The sequence below is a fragment of the Lucilia sericata genome, unplaced genomic scaffold (genome assembly GCF_015586225.1).
Source record: "Lucilia sericata isolate MDLA Ls3-8-SP2 unplaced genomic scaffold, ASM1558622v1 Contig000111F_arrow, whole genome shotgun sequence".
In the NCBI taxonomy this organism is placed as follows: Eukaryota; Metazoa; Arthropoda; class Insecta; order Diptera; family Calliphoridae; genus Lucilia; species Lucilia sericata.
Genome location: NW_023994143.1, coordinates 220400 through 236480, shown reverse-complemented (window position 1 = coordinate 236480; position 16081 = coordinate 220400). Strand labels below are relative to the sequence as shown.

The window sequence follows — 16081 nt, the reverse complement described above, 5'->3', positions numbered from 1 at the left end:
TTTAGTATACCTTTTACTTTAGGGAAGTTCTCGGTGCTGTTGCCATCTATACAGGACGCATATTGTTACATGATACGCGACAAAATGGGCATTTTCGGGGCATTTGTTGGGTTCGTTTGACTTTGGGTAATCCTACATCCTTTGTCTCATTATCTCGACATACTGAGGGATCCTGATCTATTAACTGGGTATTTCGGATTACCAAGTACGTCTCCAGGTGCTGTTGCCGAAGCAACAGAGCCTTGTGGTGTGGTACTTGCACAAACAAGTAACGGGAAATCTGCCTGAGCGGATCATTAGAGGATGGGGACGTTACGGCGTCGCTCATACATATATAGACGCTCATGGCAACGCATAAACACTCCTCGTTTATTGGGATTTCGTGACCTCTCTTTTTTGATTCGAACGGCATTTCTCCGCCTGTCAGGTAATATTGGGCTACTTGTCATTCCGTAACGTGATATGCAAGAGATCGAGTACTTCAGCAAAGTGTTTGTACATGGACCAGCAGAACCATGTACAAAAATTGCCACCTGAATGTTCTTTATTGAAGTCACGCAGGTGAGCGTGGTTAAGTCTACCCAGTTGATAAAAAAGACCACCGTGATATAAGGCAGTCAAGGCAGGTGTTCGCGTAACGTACTCGGACATTCTTACTTTTCAACTTTATCGATTCAAAACGATTTCACAAAATATATATTTTTATCGACTCAGAACGATTTCACAAAATATATATTTTATATAAAATTATAACATAAATAAAATATGTGTGTGTGAAACTTAACAGCTGCGAGCCGTAGTTTGCCGACCTCTGATGTAGGGTATAAACATTGCATTATGTGTTTCAATTTACCCAAAAACATAAACACGAACACACCTCGATCTATTTGATATTTCCTCTTGAACACAGTTGGATGTGGATGAAGTACAAAAATAATTTGATACATTTTTGCCAATACGATTTTTAAATACCATTAGCATATAAAACTAAACATTTTAAGATTTTTTCTATTTGTTTTTTTTTTTATTAATAAAACTGAACAACAAAACTTAAATGTTGTTGTTCGGTATGTATGTATGTATGTCATTAAATAAAATTATATTCATGTGCGCTTACCAAAATGACCTCAATACAAATTTTAACTAAATTCATGTGTGTATAATGATACAAAATATGTTCCCTAAAGGGAACAGACACAAAACTGGTCCCTTGACTTGTTAGAAGTTATTATAATTTTTGTTAGAAACTAAGTACAAATCTTCTGGAAATTGGTGTGTTTGAAAATGAGCTCCTTAAAAACACTCCCTTTTAAATTCGATACAATCATTGGAAAGGTATAGTTCAGTACTTTTTCTCCAACCCAATATGAATTAAAAGAAATAAATCATATTAAGAAATAAATTACTGCAATTAAATTATGCTAAAAGTACCTACATAAAAATACTACCACAGCTACTTATTTCTAATTATGATAAAATTTGCTGTTAACTTTATTCACCATTTTAATGTAGTGCAGATTTGGTAATTATTTTAAATTAATTTTAAACTTCCGTAATAATAAAAAATGATTTCTAGTGTAAAACGTTCAGGGGTTTCTAATTGCGTGTCTTAAAAAATGTTTAATATTATAAGTCTTTTTTTCTTTTTTCAATGATTTTCTTATTTACTTATTTCCCACATTGCATTTTTCTTCTATTTCAGGATATAAAATCTGTTGAAACTCAACTAGAGGAATATGCCACAAAAACTTTGGAGGAGATATCAAATTATTACGTCCAACTCCATAGTTTTTTGCAGAATGAGGAGAAACAAATTATGGATAAATTCAGTGAAATGTGCCAACAGCCACAATTTATGTTACGTGAAGCCAATATTAAATTAAATGAATCTCAAGAAACCTTAAATGTAAGTACAATGGTTTGTTTAATAGAGAACAAATGGCTAGACAGTTTTTCTTGAAATTTACAGAATGGAAGGAACTATATATATATATATATATGTTACCTTTTATTTTGAAGTTTCAAGTTGACCAGGCGCCCATATACATACAAATTAAGTATTAAAAGTCGCATATCTCAAAAACTGCAACAGCTAGAGTCCTTAAATTTTATATGGACAACATTAACATCCATATGAACATTTGTGGACAAAATGGGTGGACAGGTTTAAGTGGGCGTGGCACCTTTCATATAAGAAATTAGAAATTAGTATATTACAGAATATAACAATTCTAATCCTAAAATTTTTTTAGAGTCACTTTAGTATTAATATGAATATCAAAAAAATGAACTGACTAGCAATAGCGGGCGTGGCACCTCCCATATGAATTAAATATAATATTTCTTATATCTGAGAAACCATTTACACAGGTAGCATTAAAAACTATAGTCTAGTCTATAGTCTAGTCTATAGTCTAGTCTATAGTCTAGTCCTATAGGCTAGTCTATAGTCTAGACTATAGACTATAAGACGGACTATAGACTAGACTATAGACTAGGACTATAGACTAGACTATAGACTAGACTATAGACTAGACTATAGACTAGACTATAGACTAGACTATAGACTAGACTATAGACTAGACTATAGACTAGACTATAGACTAGACTATAGACTAGACTATAGACTAGACTATAGACTAGACTATAGACTAGACTATAGACTAGACTATAGACTAGACTATAGACTAGACTATAGACTAGACTATAGACTAGACATAACTAGACTATAGAACTAGACTATAGACTAGACTATAGACTAGACTATAGACTAGACTATAGACTAGACTATAGACTAGACTATAGACTAGACTATAGACTAGACTATAGACTAGAGCTATAGACTAGACTATAGACTAGACTATAGACTAGACGATAGACTAGACTAGAGACTAGACTATAGACTAGACTATAGACTAGACTATAGACTAGACTATAGACTAGACTATAGACTAGACTATAGGACTAGACTATAGACTAGACTATAGACTAGACTATAGACCTAGACTATAGACTAGACATAAAGAACTAGACTATAGACTAGACTATAGACTAGGACTATAGACTAGACTATAGACTAGACTATAGACTAGACTATAGACTAGACTATGAGACTAGACTAGCTAGACTATAGACTAGACTATTAGACTAGCTATAGACTAGACTATAGACTAGACTAGAGACTAGAGCTATAGACTAGACTATAGACTAGACTATAGACTAAGAACTATAGACTAGACTATAGACTATACTATAGACTAGACTATAGACTAGACTATAGACTAGACTAAGACTAGACTAAGACTACTAGAACTAGACAGACTATAGACTGGAAGACTGGATCTATAGCTAGACTAGACTATAGACTAGACTATAGACTAGAACTAATAGACTATGACTAGACTAGACTAGACAGACTAGACTAGACTTAGACTAGACTATAGACTAGGACTATAGACAACTATAGACCTAGACTATAGACTAGACTATAGACTAGACTATAGACTGAGACTATAGACTAGACTATAGACTAGACTATAGACTAGACTATAGACTAGACTATAGACTAGACTATAGACTAGACTATAGACTAGACTATAGACTAGACTATAGACTAGACTATAGACTAGACTATAGACTAGACTATAGACTAGACTATAGACTAGACTATAGACTAGACTATAGACTAGACTATAGACTAGACTATAGACTAGACTATAGACTAGACTATAGACTAGACTAGACTATAGACTAGACTAGACTATAGACTAGACTAGACTATAGACTAGACTAGACTAGACTATAGACTAGACTAGACTATAGACTAGACTAGACTATAGACTAGACTATAGACTAGACTATAGACTAGACTATAGACTAGACTATAGACTAGACTATAGACTAGACTATAGACTAGACTATAGACTAGACTATAGACTAGACTATAGACTAGACTATAGACTAGACTATAGACTAGACTATAGACTAGACTATAGACTAGACTAGACTATAGACTAGACTAGACTATAGACTAGACTAGACTATATAGACTAGACTATAGACTAGACTATAGACTAGACTATAGACTAGACTATAGACTAGACTATAGACTAGACTATAGACTAGACTATAGACTAGACTATAGACTAGACTATAGACTAGACTATAGACTAGACTATAGACTAGGACTATAGACTAGACTATAGACTAGACTATAGACTAGACTATAGACTAGACTATAGACTAGACTATAGACTAGACTATAGACTAGACTATAGACTAGACTATAGACTAGACTATAGACTAGACTATAGACTAGACTATAGACTAGACTATAGACTAGACTATAGACTAGACTATAGACTAGACTAGAGACTAGACTATAGACTAGACTATAGACTAGACTATAGACTAGACTATAGACTAGACTATAGACTAGACTATAGACTAGACTATAGACTAGACTATAGACTAGACTATAGACTAGACTATAGACTAGACTATAGACTAGACTATAGACTAGACTATAGACTAGACTATAGACTAGACTATAGACTAGACTATAGACTAGACTATAGACTAGACTAGACTAGACTATAGACTAGACTATAGACTAGACTATAGACTAGACTATAGACTAGACTATAGACTAGACTATAGACTAGACTATAGACTAGACTATAGACTAGACTATAGACTAGACTATAGACTAGACTATAGACTAGACTATAGACTAGACTATAGACTAGACTAGACTATAGACTAGACTAGACTAGACTAGACTATAGACTAGACTATAGACTAGACTAGACTATAGACTAGACTAGACTATAGACTAGACTAGACTATAGACTAGACTAGACTATAGACTAGACTAGACTATAGACTAGACTATAGACTAGACTATAGACTAGACTATAGACTAGACTATAGACTAGACTATAGACTAGACTATAGACTAGACTATAGACTAGACTATAGACTAGACTATAGACTAGACTATAGACTAGACTATAGACTAGACTATAGACTAGACTATAGACTAGACTATAGACTAGACTATAGACTAGACTAGACTATAGACTAGACTATAGACTAGACTATAGACTAGACTATAGACTAGACTATAGACTATAGACTAGACTATAGACTAGACTATAGACTAGACTATAGACTAGACTATAGACTAGGACTATAGACTAGACTATAGACTAGACTATAGACTAGACTAGACTAGACTATAGACTAGACTATAGACTAGACTATAGACTAGACTATAGACTAGACTATAGACTAGACTATAGACTAGACTATAGACTAGACTATAGACTAGACTATAGACTAGACTATAGACTAGACTATAGACTAGACTATAGACTAGACTATAGACTAGACTATAGACTAGACTATAGACTAGACTATAGACTAGACTATAGACTAGACTATAGACTAGACTATAGACTAGACTATAGACTAGACTATAGACTAGACTATAGACTAGACTAGACTAGACTATAGACTAGACTATAGACTAGACTATAGACTAGACTATAGACTAGACTATAGACTAGACTATAGACTAGACTATAGACTAGACTATAGACTAGACTATAGACTAGACTATAGACTAGACTATAGACTAGACTATAGACTAGACTAGACTATAGACTAGACTATAGACTAGACTATAGACTAGACTATAGACTAGACTATAGACTAGACTATAGACTAGACTATAGACTAGACTAGAGACTAGACTATAGACTAGCTATAGACTAGACTATAGACTAGACTATAGACTAGACTATAGACTAGACTATAGACTAGACTATAGACTAGACTATAGACTAGACTATAGACTAGACTATAGACTAGACTATAGACTAGACTATACTAGACTATAGACTAGACTATAGACTAGACTAGACTATAGACTAGACTAGACTATAGCTATAGACTAGACTAGACTATAGACTAGACTAGACTAGACTAGACTAGACTATAGACTAGACTAGACTAGACTAGACTAGACTAGACTATAGACTAGACTAGACTATAGACTAGACTATAGACTACATGACTAGACTAGACTAGACTATAGACTAGACTATAGACTAGACCTATAGACTAGACTATAGACTAGACTATAGACTAGGCTATAGACTAGGCTATAGACTAGACTATAGACTAGGCTATAGACTAGACTATAGACTAGACTATAGACTAGACTATAGACTAGACTATAGACTAGACTATAGACTAGACTATAGACTAGACTATAGACTAGACTATAGACTAGACTATAGACTAGACTATAGACTAGACTATAGACTAGACTATAGACTAGACTATAGACTAGACTATAGACTAGACTATAGACTAGACTATAGACTAGACTATAGACTAGACTATAGACTAGACTATAGACTAGACTATAGACTAGACTATAGACTAGACTATAGACTAGACTATAGACTAGACTATAGACTAAACTATAGACTAGACTATAGACTAGACTATAGACCAGACTATAGACTAGACTATAGACTAGACTATAGACTAGACTATAGACTAGACTATAGACTAGACTATAGACTAGACTATAGACTAGACTATAGACTAGACTATAGACTAGACTATAGACTAGGCTATAGACTAGACTATAGACTAGACTATAGACTAGACTATAGACTAGGCTATAGACTAGACTATAGACTAGACTATAGACTAGACTATAGACTAGACTATAGACTAGACTATAGACTAGACTATAGACTAGACTATAGACTAGACTATAGACTAGACTATATACTAGACTATAGACTAGACTATAGACTAGGCTATAGACTAGACTATATTTTAGAAAATAATTGACAATAGAAAGCATCCTTGAATTATTTAAGTTTCTAACTAAAAATATGACTTTCTTTTATTTTCCTTTCAGTCAATACGCGGCACTCTCGAGAAGTTTCAGCATACGCCACCAACAAATTTCCATTTAGGACACATTTTGCCAAAATACAATCAGCTTATACAACAAATACCATCTAATATACACATAACTAAACCACAAACTAATCCATTTATGTAAGTACATATTAAATATAAATTTCACTTTGCCTTAAACATTTTCTTACCACAATACGGCACAAATTAATAATAAATTTAAAAAATATGTAGTATGTAGAATAAAAAACTAAAATAATCTTTGTAATTATGATATATTTATGTACCTATTTTATTCTATAAAATTTTTACATTACAGATTCGAAATAAAACACGATATACGACCAGCTATACATAATTCAATTGAATACAACTATAAAGATCCGAAAATATTGATTAAAATTGATACATCATTTTACGATTCGAATCCCTCAACTGTTAATACTACAGCTACTAGTGTGCCTTCTACTATAAATATAACGCAAAATAGCAGCGTATCGCCTAAACCGAAAACAAATAAGAAAAATAATAAAAAGAATAAGAAAAATAAAAATATAAACTCCAATAATGATATATCTATGGCAAATAGAGCTACTGTTTCTAATTCGAATCAAGATGCTAGTAATTTAGTACATATAACAAATATTAAATCTCCAGAAAATTTTTATATACAAAATGTAAATGATATACAACCGATACGGAAATTATCGCATACATATTTATTAAATGCCATTGCCAATAATATACCGAAAATAATTGCAGAAGGTTATTATTATATGGCCTATCATATTACCGATAAGCAGTGGTATCGTGGCATGCTAAAGAAAACATTGCCAAATGATTTGTATAAAATATTTCTAGTGGATTTTGGTGTTAGCATGGAAGTGTCCAAAGATAAGTGAGTAAAGTAAAATAGATCAATAGTAGATATAATATGAATGTATTTATTCTTCTAACAGACTTTGTGATATCGAGGAAAGACATTTAAAAATACCATTTGCTGCCATACGTTGTGCTATTTACGATATTATGCCGGTGGGCAAAAAATGGACTGAAGTCGAAAATAATTTGTTGCTAGAACTTTTGCATAAGTAAATTTATATTTGAATATGCTTAAATTTTTAAATAATTTTGTTTGTACATTTTAGCAAACCGGCACGGATAAGCATTATTGAAAAAGTGAACAATGAAATGCTTAAAATTGATTTACACACAGAACTCTCAAAATCTGTACATGATACTTTTTTATATACAGGCCTGGCCCGTGAGAGGCCAGGAGTACACAGTTTTAAGCTACAAATAAAGGTAAGATTTGTTCCCATATTCTCAACATTTAGTGATTTTATATTAATTACCAAATTTTAATTGTTTTGTAATAACAAAAGTATTATATTTCCTTAAAAAATCGCTATCAGAGTCTTTAAAACAATCGTCTAACAACTTATATTTCAGTCTAATTTACCAATTATTAAAATTGAGGAACGTATACCGAAAATGAACATACAAGCTGGTGAAATTTTACAAGTGACCGTTTTGTATGTGGAAGGACCTGAAGAATTTTATGTCATTAAGGTAAGTATTAGTATCAAGTACATTCGCCATGTTTGAGACATTATGACCGCCTTTATTATACCCTACACCACTGTAGTGGGGAGGGTATTATGCGTTTGTGCTGATGTTTGTAACACCCAAAAATATTGGTCCTACACCCATCTTAAAGTATACCAATCGGTTCAGAATCACTTCCTGAGTCGATTAAGCTATGTCCGTCTGTCCGTCCGTCCGTCTGTCTGTGTGTCCATGTAACCCTTGTGCGCACTCTACATGTCGCAATTTTTGAGATAATTTGATGAAATTTGGAACATGCACTTCTCTTGACCCAAGAACAAACGCTATTGAAAATGGTTGAAATCGGTCCATGATTTCACCTAGCCCCCATACAACCGGACCCCCTCGAATAGGGCTTTTGACCTCATAATTATGTTAAATGATCTACTACCTCTACAAAAATTGGAAAAATTTAGTTTTATATATGTCTTAATAATTCTAGTGATTTTCGTAAAGATCGAACATTATTTGACCCTAACCCTCATACAAAGTCCCCCTCAGAAAATGACTTGAATGTCCACAATTCACGTATAAACACTAGTATCACGATGAAATTTTGCAAAAATGAGTTTTGTATAGACATAATTCCCAGCAATAAATTTTATAGTGATCGGCCTAAGTTTTGCCCTAGCCCCCATATAACCGGACCTTCCGATTTGGGCCTTTTAGCTCATAACTTTGTCAAAAATACTACTATCTCTTCAAAAATCGGCACAACTAAGTTTGATTTAATTATAAATAACACTGTCGATTTTTATAATGATGGGGCATTATTTGACCCTGTCCCCCATACAAAATCCCCTTCAGAGAATTTCTTGAATGTCCACAATTCACTTATAAACACTAGTATCACGATGAAATTTGGCACAAATAGATTTTATATAAACATAAATGTCGATATTACATTTTATAAGGATCGGACCAATTTTTGCCCTAGCCCCCATACAACCGGACCTACCGATTTGGGCCTTTTAGCTCATAACTACGACAAATATACTACTATCTTCCCAAAAATTGGCGCAACTAAGTTTGATATAATTATAAATAACACAATCATTGTCGTCATGATCGCAAATAAAAAGTAGCCTATTGCCAGGTATACAGGAACACGCTGTGAAAATTTGAAGAAAACATATAAACACACAGACATATAAACACACAAACAAACACACATTCATTTTTATATATGTATATAGATAATTCCTAATAATACATTTTATAAGGATCGGCTAAATTTCTGCCCTAGCCCCCATACATCCGGACCCACCGATTACGGCCTTTTATCTTTTAACTACGTTTAATATACTATCTATCCAAAAGTCGGCACAATGTGGTGATGTTTGTAACACTCAAAAATATTTGTCCATATTAAGCTATGTCCGTCATTGTGACCGTATAAACCTTGTGTGCACCCAACAGATCACAATTTTGAATATAATTTGTTGTTGAAAATTATTGAAATCGGTCTTTTATTTCTCCTAGTCAGCGTACAACCGTACATGAACAGACAATATTTGGAACCTATATAAGATTCATTATTGAAATTAATCACATTTAATATTCGCAATTGGCGTAGGGTATCATATGGTCGGCAACGCTCGACTGTAATTTCTTACTTGTTTATAAATTGTGCTATGTCATCTGAAAGTCATATCTGTTTGCTTCAAAATTAAGGTTCGCTTCAGTTTGATATTCGCTTTCAGTTTGAAAGACACGAAAAATAGTTTAGAACTCTACTGAAACTAGTTCCAAAGGTAGAAACGTTGAAGTGTTTCTAGGAAATGTCGACTCTATAAGGCATTCACGGAACCAGTTTCGAAAAAGTTTCAAACAAAGATCAATAGTAGTTTTGCCGACAAACTAGATTGGTTGCAGCCTAACTGCCTGCGGTAATCCCTCAGAATTTATTAAATTTATTTGAAAATTTTGACTTAATAAGGAAATCAACAATGATTTTGCTCCCATAATTACAGATCAGTAGGGAGTCTTTGTTATAAAGATTCCAGTCCTAATTTATGATTACATTTTCTCTTACAGAACGATTTGATTGAAAGCAAAGAACAACTAAGAAGCGAATTAAATCAATACTATAACAATAATGCAGCAAAACTTCAACAGATTTATTTGGGAACAGTACAAATGTGCTGTGCAGTTAAAATTAAGGATGTTTGGTATCGTGCTGTCATCGAAGAAATCAAAGATAGAGGACAATTGAATATACGTTTAGTAGATGAGGGACGACGAGAAATAATAAATTGGCGACAAGCATTCGTTTTAAACGAACAATTTCGTAAGAAAAGAGAATTTGCTCTACCCTGTACATTGGCCGATATTGAACCTTTACAGGAAAATAAATATGTTTATACTGCAGCTGCCATAAAGGATTTCAAGCAGATGACCACAAATCCACTATTACGTATGGAAGTAGTGGCTGTTACATCAAAAATATATAAAGTGGTTTTATATATTTGTAAAAAGACCTTGGACATTAATATAGGAGCGACACTGGTAAAGAATAAGTTTGGTATTTCTACTGGTGAATCAACACAAATAACTGAAGTATTAAAAACTCTTAAATCAAACACTAACAACCAGCCATTTACCATTATAAGTAACGACGATAATCTTAAAACAATAACAGCAACTACTAAACCCATAAAACGTACATTGGTTAAAGTTACGCATCTTATAAATCCCGGCGAATTTTATATACAATTGCTCAGTCTGATCCAGGGTACTAAAGCTTTTCACCAGCAAATACAAGAGAATCAAGCTAAAAAGTGTGGCAGCAAGCTGCCTCTACCTTATGAGACGCGTGAATGGTTTGAAAATAATCACTGTCTTGTCTATACAAAATATCACAATTCACAATCCACACAACCACCTGATGGCCCTCTGGTCGATCAGTTTGAATGGTATCGTGGTATAATTACCAAAATATCTTATCTACCCGGAAAAGAACCAACATTTTCGGTATTTCTGAGAGATATTGGTGTTACCATATGTTCGATTTATGCTCAACAATTATATTCGATTGATCCGCAATTGGATCGGGTGACAAATGCGGTATATTGTTGTCATTTAGCCTGTATTGAACCAGCCGGTGGCAGTACTTGGTCTCAATCTTCAATAGATAGTTTCAGACATTATGTAACAACAGCTGAAACATTATCAGTATCACTGCATGGTAAACGCAATCAGGAAAAAAATTCATTGGCTATTGTTTTATGGAGCTCTAAAATGGAAACAGCTAATCCTTTGGCACCGTGTATTACCAAATATTCGAATATAAATCGTAATCTAGTTAGAAAGGGTTTAGCTCATATGGTTGAACCATTGGATACTAAACAGCAATTCGATCAAATTGAAGAAATGGAATTAGCAAATGGTGAAATAACATTGGAACAATGGTTTAAATCATTTTCGGATAATGTTTTATTAAAGGGTAGGTAAAAAATCATGTTTATTTTTAATTTAATATGAACTTGTTTTATTATATTCTTTGGTACTCGGCATTACCGAGGTTTAACGATTTAAAAAACAGAACTTTTTATTTCGCAATCTTCGATAATTCTATATATTATAAGGAACCACATTTAATCATTAAAAAATCAATATATTCAAAGAATTTTAAAATGTTTCCGTTATATTAACATCAAATCATAATCTAATAAATACTATAGTTGCTTCCGAAGTTGGTTCCAATTCTGTAAATTCTAAATCTTTACAGATCTTGAAAACAGTGAAAAAATGCCACTGCATTTAAGCATCGTCGCTGGCGAAGTCATGGAAAGTAATGAATTCTACATGGATGATCATCCATTAAGTATTCATCTCAATGAAATGGATTTTAAAGATACCACAGGTCAGCGAGCTCCTCCAGCATGGTTTACATCTAAAGTTATTACAAAAACATTATTTTCCGGTTATCCAACATACATTGATTTCGATTGTATTGTATATTTACATGAGGCTGACGATAAAAAGTTCTTGGAGAAAATAACGAAAAAATTAACTGAAACCTATGGTCCCATTGAGCCACCATCAAAAGACTATCGTTTTGCTATAGATCAGGCGTGTGTTGTTAAATATCATGTTGATTCGAAATATTATCGTGGCATCATAACAGCAGATATGAATGCAGAACGTGAATGGACAGTACAATTTATAGATTACGGTAACGTAGAGACAGTTGAGCTAAAAGATTTACGCCCATATGCTCCTTTTCCTAATTTACCGGCCCTTGCCAGTAAATACATTATCGATGGTATCAAGCCTAAAGATGGTGCCGTCAAATTCAATGTTGGTGAATTAGATCAAATGCATGCAATGCTCGTTACCAAATTCATATCGATACGTATACATCCCAGTCAGTTGCAAAAGGAAATTAAACGTTGCAATTTGTATTTGGGTGCTATAGATGTGGGTAATCTTATTATTGAAAGAGGGCTTGCCGAAGCTGATTATAGACCATTTTTTGATAATTCAATAAAAGAGACAAGTCCCTTAATTCTATCACAATTGGATGGCGATTTGAATGCTGTAAGTTTACATAAATCACATAAAACTCGTAATCCTTTACCCATTGCTCCAGTTGAAGACTATGCGGTAAGTTTAAACAAACAAAAAAAAATAAACTGTTATCTAATCTAATATGTATATTTTCAGATTTTTAGTCAAAACAATAACATGAGTATAGATTGCGAGGAGATGGTAGAGGAAGACAACAACAATGATTTGTCCGATAATAGTGAAATTAGTTTTCCTGAGAATGATGGCGATCAGAGCGATAAATTTGATCATCTAAACGAAATGCTAGATCGTTTGTCAAAACCCAATAACATTGATACATTTCGAAAACCATTATCAAAACCCGCTATTGAAACAACTCGCACTACAAACAAACCACCACCACCCAAAAAACGTATGTTCAACGATAAGGATTATACAAAAATGATGAATGTCATGATGGTATACGATAATGATGATATCGTCGATAATTATCAACATGAATTTGATCTAGATGATCAGCATGATAATGACGATGAAGAGGGTGATGATGATGATATTATTGAATTGGAACAAAGTTTTGCCATGAACTATTGGCATAATACCGTTGAAGATATGCGCCTAGAGGAAGATGAAGAAATTATTGAGCAGCTAGATCGTAGAGCGTTATTATCCTTTGAAGATCAAGTGAGTGTGAATTAATATTTTTTTCGTAATAACTGCCATTAAAACCATATTTATGTTTTTCATCAAGGATATTGAATCCGATTTCGATGTTTTCCATCCCTACGAAACCTCAACTGTCTTTTCACATTTCAGTGGTATTGAAAATTTCAAACCACCACAATTACCAACTGCTATGCATCATTTTACATGTAGTATAGTTTCCATTATTACACCAACAATATTACAAATATTTCCTAATCATGCGGAATTTCGTTATCGCGAAGTGGAACTGCAACGCTGTATTAAGGAAGTCGTCAAACGATGTCCTCCACCCCTAACAAAATTCGAACCAAGTACTTTATGTTTGGCTTGTTATACAAAAGATAAAATCTGGTATCGTGCCATAATACGTTCCTATAATCCAAATGCCAAAACAGTGGACGTCTTATACGTTGACTATTTAAACAGTGAGACACTGCCCTTAAAATATGTACGTCAGTGTCCGAAAGATTTATTGGGCTGGCCCCTACGTACGTTCCGCGTACGTTTACATGGTATAAAACTGAATCCTCACGTTAAGGAGAATGAAGTACGTTTGGCCCTGCATCAGCTTTTAAACAAACGTAAACTATTTGGTGTTGTTAAAAAACATCCTAACTATAGTAGCCTAGTTTTGGGTACTACTACCGTTAATGATAGTGATCTTATCGAAATAGCTTTGTATGAATCTAAAGAAGCATCGTTAAAGGGCGTAACTATTTATGAGCCTCTTATTGAAAAGGAATATTTTCAACGTTTTTAATTTGTTTTAAATTTTGATACTTTTTTTTATTAATGGAAAGAAATTAATTTTATGTTTACTTTTTTCTTATTTTACTTTTCTTATGTTATTTTTTTTTATAAATAACTATTTTATAAATAAATTTATAAAATAAAAATGAAATAGTGAGTTTGGTTTTTATTTCATTATGTTTAAAATGTAAGTACATAATAGTTAAAAGACCTGCACAAGACAACAATAATGCGACAATTCGTTAAAAAAAATATCGTGTACGCCATCATAAGCATAACTATTAGAGCCAGAACTATTAGTTTCCATCTTACAAAACTTTACAGATTCTTCCATTAATCTTTATTAGATTGATAACATGAAATTTAAATAAAAAACAGTTTTTTTTATAATTTATAATGAATTGATTGTAATTATATTTCAATTTGTAAGTTATTTAATTTTATTTATAATTCATTGTAAATTGTATATTATCGATTAAATTATATAATAGAGTTCATAATTAAATTGTTTTTACTAATAATTAAAGTTATGATTTATGTATTATTAAATATAATATTAAATTTATTGTTTGTTGTTGTTTTTTTTTTTTTATTTTAATAAATTTTTTCACTTTAATATTATGAAGTCCTATGCTAAGAATTAAAATTAAACTAATTGTATTAAACAAATAATGGGTAAATAAAAGAAATAATAAAAAGAAAAACATAAGAAACTTAAATGAATATAAAAGTTTTAAAAATTAAATTTTTATGTAAAATATTTGTATAAAAAAAAATGTACAAAATAAAAAAACGTATCGCTTGTTAAAAACTTATAAAAATAAAGTCAAATTAAATAATAAAAGAAAAACAATTGCAATCAATGCAATAACAATTTTCTTTTAAATTTTTTCTTAAAAAAAAATTTTCTGTTTAAAGCATAAAAAGAATTTTTATATAATACGCATTAGTATTAGTATAGAGAAAATATTAAAAATAAACAAAATTTTACTAAATTCAATTTACTAATAAAGTTGTTTATTATTTGTTTATAAACCATTATAACACAAACAAAAATATCGATTATAATTCAAAATGTAAAATAAAGAACAAAAAAAAAATTATTTATGTATGTACAACCAGTAAACGTAAAAACTATATTATGTGAATAGATTTGTATAAAAATTATATGTATATGTATGTTTTTGTTCAAACTTATATTGCACTGTTTTGTCTAGGAGCAAGTAAATTAATTCATATTTTTATTATGAACATTTCTATGTAAATAAATTTATTTTTAACTTTATTTTTTTTTTAAATATACCGCATATTTTCACTTGATTTTTTACACCATCAAAAAATTTGTTGTACAAAAAGAAAATATTAAGTTATTATTTTTTTTTGATTTTTACAAATACACATTCAAGTGTAAGGCTTAGAAAATTTTAATACAAATTATAATATGGAAATTCATTTAAAAATTATATTTTTATATAAAAAAATAAAATAATAACAAAATTAAAACGTTAAATATATATTTGTAAGAGACAGCAGTGGTTGTGGTTTCTATTTGAAAATAAAA

The 16081-nt window shown here is 31.8% G+C and overlaps 1 protein-coding gene across 2 annotated transcripts in view; it reads left to right on the top strand.

The window, feature by feature from the left end:
- Positions 1–14649, top strand: part of LOC119600355 (RING finger protein 17) — a 183435-nt gene extending 168786 nt beyond the window's left edge. Inside the window, exons 4-13 of one of the 2 annotated variants that reach the window (XM_037950521.1) lie at positions 1703–1906; positions 6944–7086; positions 7265–7843; positions 7905–8036; positions 8094–8250; positions 8398–8517; positions 10591–11998; positions 12284–13161; positions 13222–13749; positions 13817–14649. In XM_037950521.1, the coding sequence (XP_037806449.1) occupies positions 1703–1906; positions 6944–7086; positions 7265–7843; positions 7905–8036; positions 8094–8250; positions 8398–8517; positions 10591–11998; positions 12284–13161; positions 13222–13749; positions 13817–14530 (4863 nt within the window). In that variant the 3' untranslated portion in view covers positions 14531–14649. The remainder of the gene's footprint in view (positions 1–1702; positions 1907–6943; positions 7087–7264; positions 7844–7904; positions 8037–8093; positions 8251–8397; positions 8518–10590; positions 11999–12283; positions 13162–13221; positions 13750–13816) is intronic. The other variant, XM_037950522.1, reaches the window with a different exon arrangement.
- The last annotated feature ends 1432 nt before the right edge of the window (positions 14650–16081 follow it).